We start from the raw sequence: 22,646 nt of genomic DNA on the forward strand, positions 1-22,646 counted from the left end.
CTGTTGTTTCCACTTCCTTAGTGCCCGATAAGCAGGCAGTAACTCTATGTGGCAATTAATTGAGTGCTCATTCGATAGCCAAGCCTCCTTCAGTAACCGGCCGCCCTTGGTGACATCCTGGGCCATGGCCTCCGCCCCGGCAAGGTCAAGCATGTGATTGTTGCTGGCCATATGGACCCGAGCATTGCCATACACAAGACCAGAACTGCTGTCTCATGCAACAGCAAAGAACCATGACCGACAAAGGGGAGAAATCCCCAGCACGATTCGTACAGGAGCCAATGATGGGAGGCGGGGTGCCACACTCACAACAGGGGGGGTGGCCACAGGATAGGAGGCATTGGGGGACCATCCTATAGCAACATGTACCCAGATATGTCCAAAGTGGGCAAAGAGAGCGACAAGAGAGGCAATGATCCCTGAGCTAACGAGTATACAGACAAATGCAAGACTATTAGAAGCAATACGGTCAACTGGGGCGGGTAGACCGGTAACGAGTTCTATGAACAGAGTGCACAAACTGCCAGTCTTATAAGCAGGCTTTCGAGCCTCCGGCATTCCACTGACATCGGCAGTTAGCCAACAAAAGCTAAGTTTATCAAACAGTTGTTAGTTTATTAAACAGTTGTTTTTATATTTATCCTGGTGTTTGACTATTTTTCTCAACATGAATATACCCAGGATTCGCATTTTTAGTATAATTAAAGATTATATATATATATATGTGTGTACGTGTGTGTACACACACACACATATACATACACACACACACACCGCTCAATATATGTCTGTACTATTTTAATTCTATATCTACTCTAGTAGAAGAGCTTACACATATTAATCAAAATAAAAAAATCTTACATAAAATTTCACAAGAAACACCACTATCGGTTGAAGTAATTTCAGATTTTAAATGCAAGAGGCTTTTTCATAGGATTGTGTAACAAATCAAACAATGGTGTATCTATTTTAGGGCACTTACTGAGCAGCAGCTCTCTGGCATTTGAGATAGGAGTTATCCAGTTTTAAATGGAACTACCAGAGATAAAATCCAGGATGTTCTGCAGGCAAATAATGTATTTGAGCAAAGAACAAAGTCTCCTTTCTCCATAGCATGCAATGCAACTCTAAAAGTTACAGGGCCAAATTTACTGCTGTAAGACATAAAGACACATTAAAATTAAATTTAAAATTATCCCTTTTATTCTAATGGAGAATCTAAAAAGAAATGCTACTAAAATTTCTGTTTTGTAACATTACAATATTTCTGAAAAGGTTTTAGTAAAGGAACAGTGCACTTTTTTTAAAACAAAAGGTTCATATTAGCCATGGAACTGACAATTGACAGCCTATTTTAATATTTAATATTTTAAAAAGTGAAAACATATTTAAAATGAAAGATTAATATTAAATTAAATATTGGTCCATTGCTTTTAAATAATCAACTGTTAAATTTTGGTCACATGTTTACCATGGTATTCAGCCCCTCACCACTCAATTGATTTCCAGATTTAAAATAGTCATTTTAAACATCCAAAATACAAGTCACTCATTCACGCTTTTGTTGTCATCCAGACCTAGTCTCACACATGTACATACAAATAACATTAATTAGATTGTCACCAAAATCAATAGCCAGTAACATTTGTGGACATTGTCCTTCAATCAGACATTATAAGAAGTTATGAGGAGCAGAACAAAAGAAAAACTTAAAAGAATTTAATTCAATATTTTTATGCATAAAACAATGAAAACATCAGATTAACAGTTCTTCATTCTGTTAAGTAGGCTAGTAAATTTATTGCATTATTTTATAAAATTAAGACATTTATGAAATTTATGAAAGACAGATGCAATACATGGCAAGAATGAAACATTTTGTGTTTAAAGTAATTACTTTATTAATAAATATACATCCAAATGATGACATAAGTACAGTTCATGAATACTACTCCATTCCCATACAGACAATTGCACATGAGTAGCTGAGGTTCATGGATGTAAGAACAAACACAATTACCTAATCAGACTTTTTACACCAGAAGACAGGATGATGGTATTAATGGTTTTTTTCTAATAAAATAACCTGTCCATGGAAAAGCAAATCGTGAACGTGAAAATCTTAAAATAGCCTACAGTATTTAAATATATATATTTTTTAAAAATGTTATGCTATCATAATTTTCAAGATGAAATTGGGTACACATTGCAGAACTTAAATTTATCTGTTTGGGAAAGGAGACCAAAAGGAAGGGCTTGTTCTAATATTTTCATTATAATAATGAACTATATTTATTATATGTATAATAAAAAGCATTTGAGTATAAGCAAGTCTAGAAGCTTTGATTGCAAGCAACTGTAGGTAGTGAACTACATGCTGCTGCATTGTATGTACAGTGATATAAAGTAGAATGGCAACTTAGGGAGTAAGTGTAGAGTTCTCATTCTGAAAGTTTTTGCCTTTCAAATTCTTTTTAATGCCCTGACAGCAATCCCTCTTGCCTTGTTGGTCATGGAATTTCCCAACCCATATATATTACTTTCCTGGATTTCTTGTGAGACCAAAATAAAATGTGTAATTTCCTAAAAATTGCCCATTGTTGAACAAAGATCCCAATCAGTAATAAGTAACCTTAAAACGTTAGGAAACAAAAGTGAGTCTTGGTGTAGTAGACAAAGCGTTTTTTAGAAAGTACTACTTATACGATAATTTTGAACATATCCAGTGCAAGACTTAAAAAATAGTAGTAAAAATTATTTGGTTCTATAGTTTATGTAAAGTTAGTTAGAAAGTAAACAGCATTTTTTTCTGTCTTTTAAGTAGTATAGGTCCCTATTAATGCTTATTTATCAAAAGATACAACAAATATCTATATTTAACCAAAAGAAAGATAAAGCACAACATGTAGATGTTTTGAGCAGTGTGAATACACATTAACAATCCTAGCTTATGTAGAGTACAATTAATTTATAGAATATAAAATTATCATTTGCTTTACAAATCATGTATCAATACTATCGAAAGAAAGGATACTCTTTCTTCCCAGTAATAACAAAGCATAGGAATTAACATGCTGTTGCAGTGTTTATCATGACAAGAGATAATGTACCAAAAAAGCACAATGTATTCAGAAGACTATATATAGCGGTAGCAAAAATATTTGAATTTATCATTCAAACATCTCAAATCGCTGACTTCTGTTTTTACCATCATGGCCCTTATGAACTGCAGTGGAAGGTAAAATCAATTGGAATCAAGAATGTCCAACAGTGCTCTCCTTTCTGCCTATTTTAACTAGTCTTTTTAATGGATGTGTTTTCCATCAGATATAATTAATAAGCTTTATAGATAAACATAAATTGCTTGTTTTCTTAGCATATATTTTCTCAGAATACATAATTCATCACATTAGAACAATAATGCATCTGCCTTACCTCCCAATACACTGATTCATCAAACAGACTCATTTGTGAGGAGTTAAAAAAAGGTAGCATGAGAAAAACAGGAGGTAAGAAATCTAGTTGATTAAAAATACACTTCTGGCATAAGATAAATTAGTATCTTGCTGTAAGAGTATACTATTTTTTTTTTAGATTTTACATTCAGCTGCTCTCCAAGCAGCTTTGGGGGAGGGGTGGGGAGTGTAACAAAACAGACAGTACAATATATGTCCTGAGGGAGAATTAGCTCATATTAGCACTGTGTGTCGAAAGTTGCACCTCTGTGAAAAAAAGTAAAAAACTGATAATTCCAAAGTTTCTCAAGGAAACATAAGCTTCATAGCTTTAGCAAAATAAGACAAAACAATTTAGTAGCAGTTTAGCTGCCTTAGTTTACATGACTAAAAAGCCTTCCAGTACTGTTGAGGTTCATGGTTGCCAGTGCATACAAAGTCCCCTCAAAGCAATTCAACATTCTGTTATAAAATAGAGGATAAAGTCCAGCTCATTATGAGTTAGGCATCACTGGAATACCTGAAGGCTTGCTGCTTTTTTCCTGATAAAACAGACATGAAATGACATCCATTTCTTAAGTTGTCATTACTGAAATCAGAGCTGTCGTCAGAACGTCAGCAGGCTACAATATTGATCTTACAAGAAAAAATTCAATACTGTTGTACTTGATGTGAAAGAGATCTATCCCAAATGAAAGTTGCAAATATTTACAACCTCTCTCAAGTGAATCTGAACATAAACATTTAAGAATGAACTAAACGTAAACTTAGTTTTCGAATAGCTTTAGTTCAAAAGAAATTTTGAAATTTATTTAATATTGAGTGTTTTCTGGTCAATTACAATGCAATTTGTGTAATACTGTAGATATAGCTTTTCTTTTTCTCTCTTTCCCCCTTTTTGTCTCATACATACATACATACGTACACACTCATATACAATCTTAAAAATAATAACACATACCCAGCTCAATGCAGAACATTTATTTTAGGTGCACAAAAATCAGAAATTGTATTTATCATTCTGCACCTCCATGCATAGATATATTCCTAAATTCTGTTAGATATCTGGGTATCTATAAATACATCAAATGAAAACTTGCTTATGCATCATCTGTACCATTTCCAATTATGAACCATGAAATGTCTTCCTTTGGTAAATATATGCTCACTTAGCTCCAGATGTTTTGTACTAACAAAATTATTTTAAAAATGGGAAGATCAAGTATCTGAAAAGTATAATTTTCAATTATACCAAATATTTTTATTTTATTTTATTTTTTAAAAAATGCTGCCAGCTATGCAGATATTATAAAGTCATTTTGAACTTGTTTCTTGACAGATTTTGAAAAATACAGGGCAATTCTACAACTTTGCTTATGCTATATATCACTCAAATTAATTAGACTAATAAGAGAACAAAATTTCAGAGATAACCTTCATTATGTTTATTAACTGCAAATTTGATAGCACTTTTAAGAACTTATTTATAAAAAAATTCTGATATTTTATTATTTATAATTTGGTGTGTATAGTCTTAGGCCTTATAAACCAGAACTCAAGTGTGCAAGAGTTTGCACTTCCAAGAGAGAGAGATACCATACTGTAATGGAAAAGTAGCACTTAGATTATAGATCAGGTGCTGCATACAAACTATGTCTTCAACAAAATATTTGAATTATTTGTAACTGATAGCACTTCAATGAATGGCTGCCTGGAATGATAACTTCCTAAAAATATAGCTTCAAAGTTTTGACATATCTACAAGTTCTGAGGTCCGTGTTAAATTCCAGCAATTGTGGAAAAATTCATTTCTACTCATTCCTATTTAAAGAAAGAAAAAAATAATCATATACATTGCAAAATTTATAGAACTACTATTACTTATAAGACAGTCCTGAATGATTGGTTTCTATTAGTCTATTCTGATTTGTTTTAATCTTTTGCAATCTTCAAAAATCAAGGAGCTGGAAATATGCTATCTGAAGTAATAGCTCCTTAACTAAAATGACTAGACAATATTATCTGTCACTCAGAATATTTGCAATTACTTTTGAAAATACACAAGCGCATCACTGAGAATTTCACTTGTACAAAGAAACATTGTATGTTTATGATATGCCATATTTTTTTTAAAAAAGGAAAGGAAGTTGTGAAAAAGTTACAAAAGAAGTGAAAAAACATGCCACAACTCAAGATAATTTAAAAATGATTACTGAAGAAATATTATCAACCTATACATGTTTATTCAGTGGGTTGTTTGATTTTGCTACTTGTTTCACCAGTAGCATGTACTCCTCTGTTATGCACCACAGAGTAAGGAAAAGCCGCACTGCTACAAGTATAACTTAGATTTGGAAGCCGTGATAGAGCTTTAATACTACCAGGAGGTCTACCCGGGCTGACTTTATAACCTGCAGCTTTAGTTGTACCCAAGGGTCTACCTGGACTTGTCTTAAATCCAGCTGCTTTGGTGGTCCCAAGTGGTCTACCTGTGCTCGTTCTGTACCCCGCTGATTTTGTTGTCCCCGAAGGCCTTCCACGTTTTCCAGATCTGTTGAGATTTTTCTTTTTTTTTAGTTCATCTTTTGTCTCTAAATTTCTGCTACTTGTGGTCTGCAAATGTGGTTCATTTAATGCATCTTGTCTCTGGCATGGTATTGGCTTGTGCCCGACTGTGTGGCTATACTTGGGTTGCTGTGTGGAATATAAATCAAACTGATCGGTGGGTGTCCCATTGTCATCATTAAGGCAAGATGTTTTTCCAGTCCCGCAGAAAGGGGAGTTGCTACTGGCAACAGGATGCATCATTTTCTGTTAAAAAATGAAATAAAAGTTTAAAATATAGATAACATTTTAAAAATACTTAGTTTTGCATTAAATTGTGTTTATTGCCTTATGAATGCTTTCCAAGGTTAAGGAACTTCATATAGGACACAAAGCAGCCCAACGCATTCTTTAAAACAAACATCATTTCAAATTATTGCCAGTGTATACTTGCAATTTTCATTTGTGTTTATTTCACACATTTATACTACATGAACTCAACCTTTTATATTAAAAATACTTTTAAATTCACAGCAAATTTCTAAATCAAAATAAGCTTCACAGATATGAAGCTCTTTTTGATACTATAAAATGCAAACATTAATTCATATTCAAGCAATTACTTCTTGTGGACACTACCAGTAAGTTATTATTCAATCCCTCTGAAATCCTGCCAGGGGCTTGGGCTTCTTTGTCAGTCAAAATTCTACAGTTTCCAACACTAAAAATTGAACACACATTTGGAATATTACTAATATTCTGGGGTTCTGATTTACACTTTGGGATAATCCTAGTCTGAACATGTCAGGTAATTTTTTTTCAATTGTTAGCAGGGCTATTAACACTTTTTAAACAATCTGCAAGAGGAATCTGGATTATCTCAATATATAGAATAGCAGTAGCATTCAATTAAGACATCTAACATCACTATTTAATTCAGGTGAGTTAGCAAGATCCAGAACGCTTGAATTATGATCAACACAGTTCCAAAATCTGGATAATTCTAAATCTGAAGGATTTTTATGTACAATTGAAGTGTACTGTTAAAATGAGCATTAATTATTTACAAGGATTTTGGAATAAAAATAGGAATACCTCATAATAACAACAAATTATTTGCTAAAAAATAATCAAAGATATTCTTTAGCAATTTTCAGTCTGATGTTTTATAACAGTTTCCCAAAGTGTGAGGAATACTCATTTGGCGGCAGAGTCCAAGAGAGTGTGAAGGTTTTTTTTGTTTTTTGTTTATGTCTTAATTAAAAATAAAGTTTCACTGTATTTTGAATTGTCATTTATGTTCATTTTGGTGTTTGGATTTTTTGAGTTGTGAAATTTAAATTTGCACTAAAGGGAGTTATGATGGCAAAAAGTTTAGGAACACGTTTTAGAAATAAAGAAAGTTGGCTATTGTCAAACATTGCTTAACAGAGTCCCAGGTTAAATGAGCCTTCAAAGTGGAGTTAAAATTTTCCAGAGCAACCTAGATTGGTTTCATTCACTGCAGTAAGCCACAGCTTGCTTAATGATTTATAGACCAAGCCACAATTAACAAGATTCACACAAAAATTTTAATTATGCCCTACATCATGGTTTTACAATACAATAATTACAGGTTTATAATTATAAATTATATATGCGTACAATATATGAGCCATGTAGGTTTATAATTATATAAAATACAATACAGGTAGTCCTCAACTTACAACCATTCATTTAGTGACCGTTCAAAGTTACAACAGCACTAAAAAAAGTGACTTATGACCAGTTTTCACACTAGTGCAGCACCCTTAATGTCACATGATCAAAATTCAAGCACTTAGAACCGGCATGTATTTATGACAGTTTCACTATCCCAGTGTGATATGATCACAATTTGTAACCTTCCCAGGAAACTTCCGGCAAACAAAGTAAATGTGGGAAGCCAGATTTGTTTAACAACCGCATAATTCATTTAACAATAGCACTGATTAGCTTAATAACTGTGGCAAAAAGGGTGTAAAATGGGGCAAATTTCACTTAACTGTTTTCTTAGCAAAGAAAATTTGGGGCTCATTTATGGTCATAATTCAAGGATTACCTGCAATTATACTTGGAAATAAAGGAATTTACTGACAGTAAGAACGTAAGAATCATTAAGCAATGGAATAGCTTGCCTCCTGGAGTTGTGGTTTCTCCATCGCTGGAAGGTCTGAAGAAAAAAATTGGACAACCATTTGTCCAAGGTGGTACGAAGACTCCTGCCTGCTACTGTTTGGTTTAAACATTATGGCTTAATGCAATCTAACCCCAGACTTGCATGCAGTGATGACTTTCCAAAGGGAGGTTTTGAACTAGTAGAAACTTCTATTACAAGAACAAGGATGAAGGTTAATTTTTTTGCCACTAATATTTCCTTTCCTGTTCCATTTTAAATATCTCAACCAAATCAAAAAGGGCAATTGCTGGATTTAAATCTTAGCTTTTGTATAGTTCTGAAAAGAATAATTCAATTAATTAATTATTGAAGTAAAGTCAATAATTATTGACTTTCTGAGATAGAAAACTTTTTTAAAAAAAATATGAAAGCAAAAATCCTTTCATTTCTATCTCTCTCATCCACTATAGCAGTGATGGAGAACCTTTTAGAGACTGAGTGCCCAAACTGCAACCCAAAACCCACTTATGCATCGTCGAGTGCCGTGTGGGCATGGCCCATTGGGTGGGCGTCGCTGCAGTGGTAATGGCAGACTGGGTGGAACTAAAAAGTTCAATCAATCAATTCCAACTTTGCAAGATCTTTTCCCTCCCCCCCCCCCCCCCGAGAAGTTGAAATTGATTGATTGAACCTTTTTTTTTTTTGCACATGGCGGCAGAGGCCTAAAGCGAAAAGGTTTTATAAAACCCAGCTGAAGGCCTAGGACTGGGGCGACGGCATGCGTGCACACAAAGAGGGCTCTGAGTGCCGCCTCTGGCACCCGTGCCATAGGTTCTCCACCACTGCACTATAGCAAAGTGTTTTTCAACCTTAATGAATTTAAGATGTGTGGACTTCAACTCCCATAATTCCCCAGTCAGCATTACAGGAGTTGAAATCCACACAATTCCAAGTGGCCAAGGTTGAAAAACACTTTGCTATACTATAATCTACTGAAAAGTTAGGAGAGACCAATAGAAAAGCAGACGTTAGCATAACTGAATACCCTCCAAACTAATCATCTCTGATAAATGTAAACTGCACTTAAATATAATATAGTCTAGTCATGACTGCAAAGAAGCATTCATTATGCTCACAAAGTGCCACCTAGAAAAGCTATTGTTTTCATTAATTGGTCTAGTGAATCAGGGATGACTCCATCTAGAGATTAGTATCATCTGTCTGGGATGCTACTTAAGGAAATTTGAGGAAAAAGTAATCCAGAGTTGCAAACTAAAATCTAGTCAGACAGTCAGACATAATTCCTGCTGAGTTGGATAGAGCTTACTCATATTTAATGGTATACAGTAGCAACCTTAGTGATTATCAGAGTTCATGCAATATTAAGCAGGTTGCTAAAATGCAAGTATTTATATCAGAGGACAACAACCTGAACCCCTAATTTTATTTTTTGCAGCATTCTCCACTATGGTTTTTCAACCCAATAACCAAAAACTGATAGTATGATTTCCTGCCATACTAAATCAGAAAACACACAAAAACAATACAGGTAGTCCTTGACTTACCACAATTGACCCCAGAATTTATGTTGCTAAGTGAGAAATTTGTTAAGCGAGTTTTTTAAGTTAATTTGTTTAATTAAGTTTAATCTGTTAAGTGAGTCCCATTTTACGACTTTTCTTACCACATTTGTTAAGTGAATCACTATAGTTGTTAAATTAGTGACACAGTTGTTAAATGAATCTGGCTTCCCCATTGACTTTGCTCGTCAGAAGGTCGCAAAAGATGGTCACATGACCCTGCGACACTGCAACCGTCATAAATATGAATCAGTGATCAAGCATCCAAATGTAAATCGTGTGACCATGGCAATGCTGCAACGGTCATAAGTGTAAAAATGGTCATAAGTCACTTTTTTCAATGCTGTTGTAACTTTAAATGGTCACTAAACAAACTGTTGTAAATTGAGGACTACTTGTACTGTAATCCCCGAAACAGATTTGGCAGAGGCAATATGCCAAAGATAACTCTAGCCCAGGGGTAGGCAACCTTGGCTCTTTTATGACTCGTGGACTTCAACTCCCAGAATTCCTGAGCCAGCCATGCTGAGGGGAAAGGGAGAGGTTTTCAAGCTGAGCCATGTTGGCTCAGGAATTCTGGGAGTTGAAGTCCACGAGTCATAAAAGAGCCAAGGTTGCCTACCCTTACCCTAGCCTATTCCCAAAATGGAAGATTCCAAATCTATCACTGAAAATTTGGCCATACCTATTTCACATCCTCCCCTTGCCAACTCCAGGCCTCAATGTTCCCTCCCACAAGTCTGCCCATAATAGACAGCAGTACAATCCATGCTGAACTAGACATTCCTGACTTATACAAACTACAGCTGGCAAGCATTTTGATAAGCAATCCCTTTTTTATTTAGATAAGAAATAAAAGCTCTTCTAAAATTATGCCTGACACAGTGCAATGTATTTACTCAAAAGAAAAACAACTTTATAAATTAAGACATCCATACAAAAGAAGTTCACACACACACACACACACACAAATCATCAGTCTCTATTATGTTCTCAGAAATACTACAATCAACATCCCATTTTAAAGCTAAATATTTTGAGGGGAGAAGAATTTGTTTTCTTTTCTGGTAAATACAATACAACTGCACCATCTAAAAACTGCACTGAATCAAGATGGAATAATTTTTTTCTTTTATTGGAAAGCACCGGATCCAATAAAATTTCCTGTTGAAAGAAGAGATGAAGGCAATCTTGACTACTATAATCCTCTCTGCTCCAGCAATTCATTATATTATCTATCAGACTGTTCCAAAGAGACTGTTTTCCAGAAAAAGCTCTTCTGAAAATGCAGCAGAGGTAGTTCTCTACTTAACAACTGGTCAAAGTCCAGTTGCGTTGTGAAAAAGCATCTTTGGGATAACTGGTCATTTAGCAACCATTCAAGGTTACAAAGGCCTCTCCCAAAAAGTACTTATGATCCAGATTTGAATTCTGACAGCCATCCCCCCCCCCCCGCACATGACTACATTTTGGGTACTAAGCCCTCATTTATGGTTGTTTTCAGTATCCTCACAGTCACATGGCTACGATTTATGGCATTTTTGCCCGAAACCAGCATTTACTTCCAGTTTAGGGTAAAAAAATGGTTGTAGTGAACAATGAGTTCACTTAATGACTATGACGTCCATTAATGACCACACAAAAAGGATGTAAAATTGGATGCAGTTACAGGATAACCCACTTAATGACCAGCACAAATTATCACAGTAATTGTAAGCTCAATTACAGTTGTAAGTTGAAGACTAGTTGTACACAGAAAAGAATGAAATATAAAGATCATCTACCTATTTCCTGTCCTGCAGAGGCAGAATTTCATTGAATCATAATCTGGATCCCAAACCCATCAGAATATACTTTTCTTTTTTTGCTTCAGACTTTTTAAATTTGAGTTATAATCTAGATTTTTTTTACAGTTAAGCAATGTTATTTTTAAAAACTAATATCCTAAACAAGAGAGGATACAGTTTCCCATCTTGTCTTAGAATATTCCTATGCTGACCCTTCTATATTTTTAGATTCATAACAAGGACAAAACACTATGGCAATACAGCAGAATTCTGAATTAGCATTAGGAAACTCACTAAATAACTCTGGAACAATTACTATCTCTCCATTGTACCTTCCTTATAGGATATGATGACAATGCTAGAATAAGAGGAAGGAATACTGATTATACTGCTGTGCACTCCTGCAAGAAAAGGGATTACATATAAAACTAATAATTTTGTACATGTTTGTACATATGTTTCCATTAAATCACAAAAGCTAAGCTTGACTCAAAGAAAAAGGAGAATATATACATTTATACCTTCTCTTTTTTCCATAATATAATTCAAGGGGAAGAATATAAGATATCTTCCATCTAGCCAGTATCCTAGGACTTAGACAGAGTAAACAGATAGGGGCTGGAATATTTGCATAAAAAAATCCAAGAACGGAAATCACTTTTTCTCAACAGCTAGCTTGTGGCCTAGTCTATGTTTCTTTTCCCTAAAAAGGTTAATTTATCTGTATATGGTTTTGATTTTTATCATTGTACACCACCACTACAAGAGCAAGGGTGCTAGAGATAAAATAGACCTGATGCATAGTGGAAGACATATTCTGCAGATGCTATTGTCTTTTTAATTCTACAGTGAACCTGAAAAAGGTGAGAGAAAAAGAAAAAACAGAGAATTTTAAAGGAAGCAAAAGGCCACCTTGCAATTTTGAATGTTCACGGTGAAAAAATCTGCAGCCATATCTTGAACAGAAATAAACAGGAGTTCATTCTTCTTTCCATAGTACAAAGTAATACACAGCTCCCCAATTAAAAAAAAACACAACAAATACAAATTTAATGGAAAAATAACAATATAATTCTGTACATACGGGACCTATTTCTGTAATATGCCCAGGGCTGTAGACTAAATATTTAAAAACAAAGACGCAGACCACATGTATAATCAAAAGGATTCCACATACAGTAAAAGCACAACCTAGATATGAGTCAAACCTAGAGATATGCAAATAATAGGTTTTAATAAACATGTGCTGTGTTTATTAAAACCCTTAATTAGCAAGTTAATATTTATAACCTTATTTGTGCACTTACTGAAATATATAAAATATAAATAAGGAGAGAAAAAGTGCAGCCGTTTGTAATAGACAAATTAAATAGGACATTTAAGAAAATGAATTAAATTCCAGAAAGATGCGGTATGTATGAGAGCTGCATGATTCCCGTGGCTGCTGAATGCAAAAAGCAATAAGTAACACAAAGAACTACAGCAGTTTACCCTTTCTCTTTCACTCACCACTGCCCCCCATAGCACCGGAGTGTCAGCGGCCTTCGTAAGATATTTACAGGGAATATTGCATTGGGATATGTGAGTGAGAGCATGTGCTACACAGAGCATTTTATTATAAGCTCGAGGGAAGAATAAATCAGGAAAGGGGGCACAGGACTTAATGAGTTTTGCTACTGTTCCACCAGATCAAAACCATTAGGACTTGCCATCTGCTTTATTCAAAGCAATTTACCTAATAAACAAGTTACCTTTTTGACCTGTTCTCTCACCCTTCCCTTTTTGCTACTTCTAATTGAATAGTTAAAACGAGGACAGGATCGACCTCTGTTTACAGACTCCCACTTATCAAACAGGGTAGCGATTCCGACCAATTCCTCTAAAGGCAGGATTCAAAATAATGGCAACAGTTATTCGAAGTGTTCCGAAGTATGCAAACGGCACTTTGTCTCCCGAAGCTCTCTTCGGTCTAAAGAACAAACGCCACTTAAGGAAAGGGCAGCAAGTCGCTCCGGGGGCCGGAGAACCGGGATGGAAGAAAGGGGTGGGGAGGGGGCGCAAAACCGCCTCCCTCTCCAATGCAACGGGGCGCAAACAAGAGGCTCGAAAGCTATTCCAGACGGCGGATGTCGCGGTTCCTCCCTGGAGGTGGAGGGGAAGATGGGAAGAGGGGCTCACGCTCCTGCCCCAGAGGAGGAAAGCGTCTCGCTTCCTTCTCTCTTCCTCTGCTTCAGCGTCAAATGGAGGGGTGGGCTTGTCCTGATCTCAGGAGCTGCGCCCGCGGGAGGCAGGCAGGCAGCGCTGCTCGGCCCTTTCCCTTCTTTCTCTCGCACGGAGCCAATTGGGCGAGGCTCCATCTTGCTCGCCTATGCAAAGAAGCGGGCGGAGAGGCGACGCCAGGCCCGCGGGCGGCTCCTACCTGTGGGATCCGGAGAGGGGTGACGCTGGGGGGAGGGGGGGCGCTTGGTCCGGGAAGCGCGAGCTCAACCTGGGTCGGAGCCGGTCCTTGCGGGGCGCTGCGGCCCCCTCCCCGCCGCCGCCGCCGCCGCTTTCCTGCCTTCCTCCCAGACGGGCAGACCGAGAGGGAAGGCGAGCCGGAAAGATCCACGGGCGGGGGAGCGGGCCTCGCCGAGCCAACCGGGCCAAGCAGCTGCAGGGAGCCGCGGCGGCAGCGTGCGCGCTCCGGGTCTAGGTCTCTGCGCCGCGGGAGCGAGCGAGCGGGTGAGGGGGAGGCTGAGGCTGAGCCGGGGGTGGAGCGGCGGCGGCGGCTGTTCTGAGCGGAGGAAGGGAGCGGCAGGCGGACGCCTCCGAAAGAGGCCGCTGGCTGGGGCGGTCGTTGGAGGGAACAGCCACCCGGCGAACCCGGCCTGGCGCGTTCCAGGGGCGACGCGACGTCACATGTGCCTGGGAGGCGAAACGACGGAGCCGGGGAGCTGCCGAGCTGTGCCCTCCGCCTTTGAGGCGGACTCGGGCTGCCCGGGGGGCTCAGCTGGCAGGCATCTCTGCGGGGGTACGGCGAGCGAACCTGCGGGGAGACGGGGCCGGAGGGGGGAGGTCAGGTGGCCCCGAAGGAGTGGGGGCCACAGGCTGTGACCTTCATGAGCGGACTCTAGAAGCGCGGGGATCGCTCAGCGCTATAAGGGCTAGGATTGATAAGGGCTGGGTGCAGGGCTGCAGATCCAATAATACTGGAAATAATAAAGCGAATTGATTTATATGTCTTGTGCTTCAATATAATTGTTTTCTTGTGTGTGTGTTTGCTAAAGGAAACCGCATATATGCATAAATCAGTGCTTAAACATCACCACATCCTGGTGCATTTTTCGTTTATGTCTTAGGATTTATGAGCTGCCCTATGGCTAAAATCTCCCTGAGTGATGGATAATAAAAAACACTAAATCAAATCTGGGTAAGCCATTACCAAGCCAAGTTATTAGATGAAAAGATAATTAACAACACAGAAATTAAATTGCTTAATAGCAAAACAGAGCAGAAATATATGAAAAGGCACACTGGTCTAATAAAAAATAAAAAAAACTGCTGCCAGCAGAGTAGGTCTTGAGTGGGTTTCTTTTAGAGAGACACTCCATAGCAGATAAGACTAAAGGAAGTGAGAAGATTTTCTTCTCAGGTGACAACAATTTCAAGACTTGGGTAGAAATGGGAAAAAAAAGTGAGAGATTTGACTGCAGATTTTACTAAATACTGCACCCAACAACGTTTGTATTTCCACCCATTTGAGAGGCAGTAAACAATTACAGTCAGTCCTGTCAGAATCGGGCTTTAATTAAAATCTAGAAAATCTGTTTTTATCAGAGTGATTGAACTTCATGAGCTGTCATCCATTGGAGTATCTTGCCTATCAAGATTTCCTTCCTTTACTGAAGTCCTTATACATGATAAATCTGCCACCTTCAGTTTCAGCTGTTAATGAATTTGGCAGCAATGTCAAATGTGTAGAAGCATCAACTACCTGAAGTTAATCTGGCATGTTTCTGAAAGCCCTTCATAAATAATAAGATTTTTGTAGTTTATCATATCCCACATTCTTTCTATATAGGAGCAATGAACAAACATATTAATTCTCATGGGCTGATGAGGGCATTTCTGTACAATTGATAAGCTGAATATGACCTAGTCCAAACGTTCAATGAATATACCACAAAAGTTAATGCTTCCTTAGGTTGTAGAACTTTTTCTTTTCTGGAGGAGATTTGAGAACAGGTCTCTCAGACTCTATATAATATCACTCAGGGCAGTTTTGCCTCCTTTAGATGGGTGGTTTATCATTTTAAAAAGGAAAAAAAAAGCCTGATTCCACCCCTCAAAAAAGTCATCAATATATATGCATACACTATTTGTGATTATTGGTGTTACGTATTATAACTAATCCATCATATTACATATTATAACTAATATCAGGATCAGAATTTGTGCCCATCAGCTTTGAACCATGTAAGCTTTCTTAAGTACAGTATTCTCTATACCAGGGGTAGGCAACCTTGGCTCTTTTATGACTCGGGGAATTCTGGGAGTTGAAGTCCCCGAGTCATAAAAGAGCCAAAGTTGCCTACCCCTGCTCTACACTGATTTTATGGCAGGAGTCTTAAACATGTAGCCTCAAGTTGTTTTCTTAGGCCCACACTGATTGATACTTTGTCTAGCAAGGCCAGGATACCCTGGAAGATGCATAGGCTGGGCCATGGAAACATACCAGGGATCTGAGGGGCCTGGGGCAGGTTGAGTGGTTCACCTGGATTCATGCCTGAGGGACTTCTGTTTACAAGGGGTTCAGAGTTGGTGCTTTGAAGTCTGTTGTTCTAAGAAAGTAAGTGCAGTTTCTGAGGCTGATCTGGGGGCTTTGAGCAAGGGCAAAGGGAAGCAAGACTTAGCCAGGAAAGTGGGCCAAGAGGCTGGAGGTATTCAAGGAAAGGAAGAAAGCCATAGGGGAGGAAGACGAGAAGGAGAAGGACCAGGTCTGAGTGCTGAACAAGAAGCTGGAAAGATAGCAACAGAAGAAAATCTCTCCTAGGCAGAGGCAGAAAGGAAACTCCCTTATCTGGCAAGAAGAATGGGGAGAGCAAACAAGACACAGAATTCTGTCCAGCCATATGAGAAAAGGAGGATTTCTGATGGATTGCTAGATTGTATCATTCATTCTGGGTATATCTTGGTGGGGTGGGAACAACCCAGCAATAAAACCAAGTCTAGGAATCTGGTCTGAAAAATATTGCTAGGTATCACTGAGATACTTTTCATTTTTCACCCAGCATAGCAGTGTTTCTGAAATTCAGCAACTTTTAAGATGTGTGGACTTCAACTCCCAAAATTCCCCAGCCAGTATGGCATCTGGGGAATTCTGAGAGTTGAAAGCCTCACATCTTAAAGTTGCTGAGTGCTTTAGAGACTTTTGTAATAATATATGAAAAAAAAAATCAGTCTTGCAGCCTGATGAACTTTAGGCTAATGAACTGATCCTCCTCCAGCATTTGGGAGGATTTTGGATGGACAGCCTTTGCTTGATGTCAATGTGCCATTTTCTCTATAGGAAACTGATAATAGAACATCCAGGTATGTGCATCCTATCCTCTTGGCTTGGTCAGCACATGCATATCCCCTGTATTGTGGCAGACTATTTACATAATTTAGGTTTTCCTGTTGAAATAAAAATAAGAATCCTTTGTGGCAATCCTTTTTTCCAGTCAGTTCTAATGGTATTGGTTCTGACTCATAAATATGGTTTGCAATGAATGAATATCAAAAGTGCCTCTATAATTTTTAATTTGCCCAGTGTCCATTTTTGTTTTATGTTATATTCAGCTTCCAGATTCTAGGCATATACCAATATGTTGATTTTTAACTGCACCAGCTACAGACAAATTTAAAACTCGGATTATGGATGTAGCCATAGGAAAGTTAAACTCAATGGAAAACCAACACTTGGAACAACATTTGTTTTAAAGAAATCTGTTCAAAAGAAACTCCTTTTCTCCCCTCCCATAATGCAGTGTAAATAAGCATTAAGATTATTTTAAAGCAAGTCATTGTAGATTGTTGGAGTTATTGTTTTTTTTTAACCATCTTGTGCTTTTGAATAGAGAAGACGTCATCTGTTCCCTTGCTGGCACACATTACATTTAAGTAGCTGGATACATACAGCATGAGACAGTGGAGTCTCTGCAGCAGCAAACAAACAATTAAATATTAATCTACTGCACTTTTCATGATAATGCTTGTAGCTGAAAGGAGCCAGAATGCAGTTTCTTTACTATTTTTTTTTTAAAAAGAAGCTTGTTACAAAATGGACTCCCAGTTTTGCTCAGCTATTTAGGATAATTGGCTGAAGCACAAAATCAGTAATGCTAAACTCTTCAACCTAGTATCAAAATCTTCTTTACGGATTATATACATGTTAATTTCTTTATGCACATTCCTGGTGGCTGCTGAAGTTTAATATTTATGTTTCTTTAAAGAAATCTTTAATATTTATGTTTCTTTAAACAAATATTTACCTTTAAAAATCTGTTCCTAATTTAATGACCTAGATAGAAATGTGCATGTATATAAATGAATGTTCAGAAGAATTTGGTGAGATGTACATAAATAGACAGCTATGTTAGTTTATGATAGGCAAAAATCAGGAGGAATCTGGTAGTCCTTTTCAGACCAATACATTTCAATAAAGGGCGTAAACTTTCATGAGCTGTGGCTCACTTCACCAGATTAAATGATTAAGTGATTAAATTGATCAATTTTGCCCCTGCATATGATGAAATGAGCTCATGAAAGTTTATAACTTTTAATAAAATACATTGAGAAAGGGCTACCGGATTCCTCCTGATTTTATACAAATATAGAATCCAGTACAAATATACCTGTTTGCAGAGCTAGGTTGGTGTAGTAGTTATGGCACCAGGCTAGAAATAAGGAGACTGTGAATTCTACAATAGTTCTGCCCTAGACAAGAAGCCAGCTAATTGTAGGTGACCCTGGGCCAGTCATTCTCTCTCTCTCTCCATTCTAGGAAGAAGACAAAGACAAACTGTTTCTGAAAATGTTACCAATAAAACTGCAGGTGTAGTCCAGACAGTTGCGAGCAGTCAACACTGAATTGAATAGACCTGTTTGCACACCAACTGCATTTAAATCAGTAGAATTCATTTCCATATAACTATGAACAATTGTAGTAGAGGGAAGTTATTACCAACTCGTAATTACATAGTATTAACAAGCCAATGCACAAACACTTTCATACAGAGGAAGAATGTAGAATCTCCAAATTTTGCAACACTTCATCTTGAATAAACATGGTTTGCAAGCTACTTCACCTGATTCTGGATCCAGCCCATCAGGAGAAGCTGAACTCAGTAAAACTGCTTCAAGGACCGAGGAAGGCTGTGCTTCCAAACTATCAGAAGGCAGCATACTGGTAGGGTTTGCCTCAGCTTGTATAAAACTAAACAGCTTCTTTAGAGCCATATAGCAAGCCAGTTCAGTGGAAGACACTATAGCAGTGGTTCTCAACCTTTTTAATGCCGCAACCCCCAACCGGTCGTAAGTCGAGGACTACTCAACCGGTCGTAAGTCGAGGACTACTCAACTGGTGCAGCACCGTTTGCAGAATGGGACTTTTGGCGGGCTCAGCAGGGCAGAGACAGCCTGGACAATTCCTATTGGCTTTTGAAAGCCAATAGAATTAGACTCTATTCAAGAGAGTCTATTCTATTGGCTTTCAAAAGCCAATAGAATAAAAGGGAGTAGCACAGCTAAGGAAAAGGGGAAAAAAATGGCGGACTGCGTTGTTTGGTGACCCCCGTGAAATGGTCGTTCGACCCCAAATGGGGTCCCGACCCACAGGTTGAGAACCACTGCACTATAGGCTACCACCTCTATAAAGGTCACACAGACGGCTCAAGTCTACCTAGGGGGACATGCCTGGCTTCAGAAGAAGTTGGTCTCTGAGATAAGCAAAAAGGCTGGCAAGTAAGGGAAGGAGATCAGGTCTGGCTCTCCTCTTTTTTTTTTTTTTTAATTTTTATTCATAATACAATTAAAACAACAATGGACAAACATGACATTCCAGAGTGAATTTTCCTATTAGTTCCTATCATAGTACAAAAGTTTAATACATTGTTCTTAACCTCTATATAAGCCTCATCTTCTATACAATGCAATTATATATACAATTATATGTACAGTTATGTATATCTTTTAATTCTACCATTAACTTGAAGTCCGAGCAGTTCTTAATTCATACCAATGGTAAAATTTGCCCCAGATTTTGAAGTATTCGTGTTCTGTTTTGTCTTTCATAATCATTGTAAGCCTGTCCATCTCAGCACATGATAGAATTTTATGCAGGATCTCTTCTTCCGTTGGAGTTCCCTTATTCCTCCAATTTTGAGCAAAAACCAGCCTGGAAGCCGTTAAAATGTGTAGCATTAAATAAAGTACGCCTTTGTCATGCTTTTTCGTAGTTAAACCTAATAGAAAGAGTTCTGGTTTTAGTTCTACCGCTTGCTCTAATATTTCTTCCAGCCATATTTTAATCCTGTTCCAAAAATCACAAGCTCGCGTGCATTCCCACCACATATGATAGTAAGTTCCACTTTTCAAATTACATTTCCAATATTTAGGGGAAACATTGGTATACATTTTAGACAATCTTGTGGGTGGGAGATGCCATCTATAAAACATTTTGTAAAGGTTCTCTTTGTAAGAGGTGGCCAAAGTAAGCTTCTTGTTTCTTGCCCATAGTTCTTGCCATATGTGCAGATCAAAATTAAGACCAAAGTCCTTGCTCCAATTCAACATAGTCACTTTTACTTGTTCCTCGTACATTGCCTGATCTAGCAAATAGTAGTATAATTTTTTTATCATTTTATCCTCCGGCCCCAAAATTATTTTATCCAATTCTATTGGTTCTAATTTAATGCCTAACTCTTTTTTGTCTTTCCGATATCTCGCCTGCAGTTGCAGGTATGCCCACCATTCTAATTCTATCCCTTCATCGTGGATGGTTTTCCTGGATTTCAATTCCCCTCTTTCATCTAAGATGTTTTTATATGTTATGGTCTTGTCTAATTGAGTAAATTTTGGGTGTACATATATTTCTAACGGTGAGATCCAACTAGGTACTTGGGTATAATTTGGTTGCCAAATTTTTGTCCATACATCAATAAGAGCTTGCCTAATATAGTGACTTCGAAAATATTTATGTACTTTATATTTATGATCCCATAATATGGCATGCCATCCTATTTGTAGGTCATGGCCCTCCAGACATAATAGTCTCCTGTTCTTTAGTAATATCCAATCTCTTACTCATACTAATGCTGCGGCCTGGTAATATTTCTCCAAGTCTGGAAGACCAAATCCCCCCCTTTCCTTTGAGTCCTGCAGTAATTTTAATTTAATCCTTGCTCTTTTTCCTTGTCAGATGAATTTACACATCATTTTATTGAAATTTTGAAAAAATTTATTGTCTAATTTTATAGGTATACGTTGGAACAAAAATAAGATTTTTGGCAACACATTCATTTTAATCACCACAATTCTACCCATAAAAGAGAGCTGTAGGTTAGTCCAAATATCAAAATCTTTTTGAATCTGTTCTATTAACTTATCGTAGTTATCCCTTTTAAGCGTAGCGCATTTGGCAGTCAGTTGTATCCCTAAATATCTAATTTTATTTATGATTTGAACACCAATTCTGTCAACCAATTCATTTTTCTGTATTTTAGTCATATTTTTGACGAGCATTTTAGTTTTTTCTTTATTTATCTTTAAACCTGCTATTTCTCCATATCTATTCAATGTTTCCATCAGTCTGGTCCTTGATTGTAGTGGTTCTTCAATTATAAAAACTAAATCATCTGCAAAGGCTTGTATTTTAAATGTCTCTTTCTTGATTTCTAAACCTTGGATCTGTTCATCTTGCCGGATTGCTCTAGTTAATACCTCAAGAGATAATATAAATAACAATGGTGATAGTGGGCAACCTTGCCTCGTGCCTTTTTGAATTTGGAAACTCTCAGTCAATTCTCCATTGATTATTACTTTGGCCACCTGCTTAGAATAAACTGATTTAAACATATTTAAAAAATTTTCCCCAAAGTCCATATACAGTAATTGGTTAAACATAAAATCCCATTTTACATTGTCGAATGCTTTTTGTGCATCAAGAAAAATTAAACACATTTGCTTTTCGTTATGTACTTCGTAATATTCCAATATGTCCAAAACAGTCCTAATATTGTTTCTTATATATCTTTTAGATAGAAAGCCATTTTGATCAGTATGTATAAAATCCACTAAAAACCTTTCAAATCTTTGTGCCATTATTGCCATGAAAATCTTGTAATCCGAATTCAAAAGAGAAATGGGTCTATAGTTCTTAATTTGCGTCAGGTCTGTGTTTTCTTTAGGAATCAAAGTGAGGAAGGCTTCTTCCCATGTAGCTGGTATTTTAGCTTGGGTTAAAACCTCATTAAATAAGTCCAACAGCATTGGGCTTAAAGATTCTTGTGCAATTTTATACATTTCTGCAGGTATACCATCTGGCCCAGGTGCTTTATTATTCTTCTGTTTCTTAATTGCGACCGAGAGCTCTAAATGTGTTATCTCTTTATTTAGAAGAGTTTTACATTCTTCTGGCACCTTGGGTAAATCGACTAATTGTAAATACTGTACTATGTCATAGTTATTTCTCTTTTCGTCGTCCTTGTATAAATTCTTATAAAACTCATATGCCACTAGCTTTTTTCCTTCGTTCTGGCATACCATATCACCTTTGACGTTATAAAGTTTAGTAACCCTCTGCTTATTGTTATGTTTTTTAATTTTATAAGCCAACCATCTCCCTGATTTATTGGCGTTTTCAAAGAAATTTTGTTTAGTACGTTTTATCTGCTGTCCTAGATCTTCCTTCATAATAATATCCATCTTATGTTTAATTAAATCAATCTGTTGTTTCAAATCACATCTTTGTGGTTCATTTTGCAGGTTATCCTCAACTTTACGTAGTTCTTCTTCTAGTTGTCTTTGGCGTTGTGTTTTGATTTTGTGTTGCCTAGCCATATAAGAAATTACAACGCCTCTCATGTAGGCTTTGGTTGTATCCCATAGATTTTGGCAATTTGTA

The 22,646-nt window shown here is 37.2% G+C and overlaps 1 protein-coding gene across 1 annotated transcript; it reads right to left on the reverse strand.

Annotated features, from left to right (window-relative positions):
• Positions 1-1,876: 1,876 nt before the first annotated feature.
• CUNH5orf24 (chromosome unknown C5orf24 homolog) lies at positions 1,877-6,264 on the reverse strand. The gene has a single exon (XM_039334875.1). It carries the CDS (start codon positions 6,261-6,263, stop codon positions 5,697-5,699), a length of 567 nt encoding a protein of 188 aa, XP_039190809.1. The 5' UTR covers position 6,264; the 3' UTR covers positions 1,877-5,696.
• Between the last annotated feature and the right edge of the window lie 16,382 nt (positions 6,265-22,646).

The sequence above is a fragment of the Crotalus tigris genome, unplaced genomic scaffold (genome assembly GCF_016545835.1).
Source record: "Crotalus tigris isolate CLP2741 ecotype Arizona unplaced genomic scaffold, ASM1654583v1 scf7180000017638.2057652, whole genome shotgun sequence".
NCBI lineage: Eukaryota > Metazoa > Chordata > Lepidosauria > Squamata > Viperidae > Crotalus > Crotalus tigris.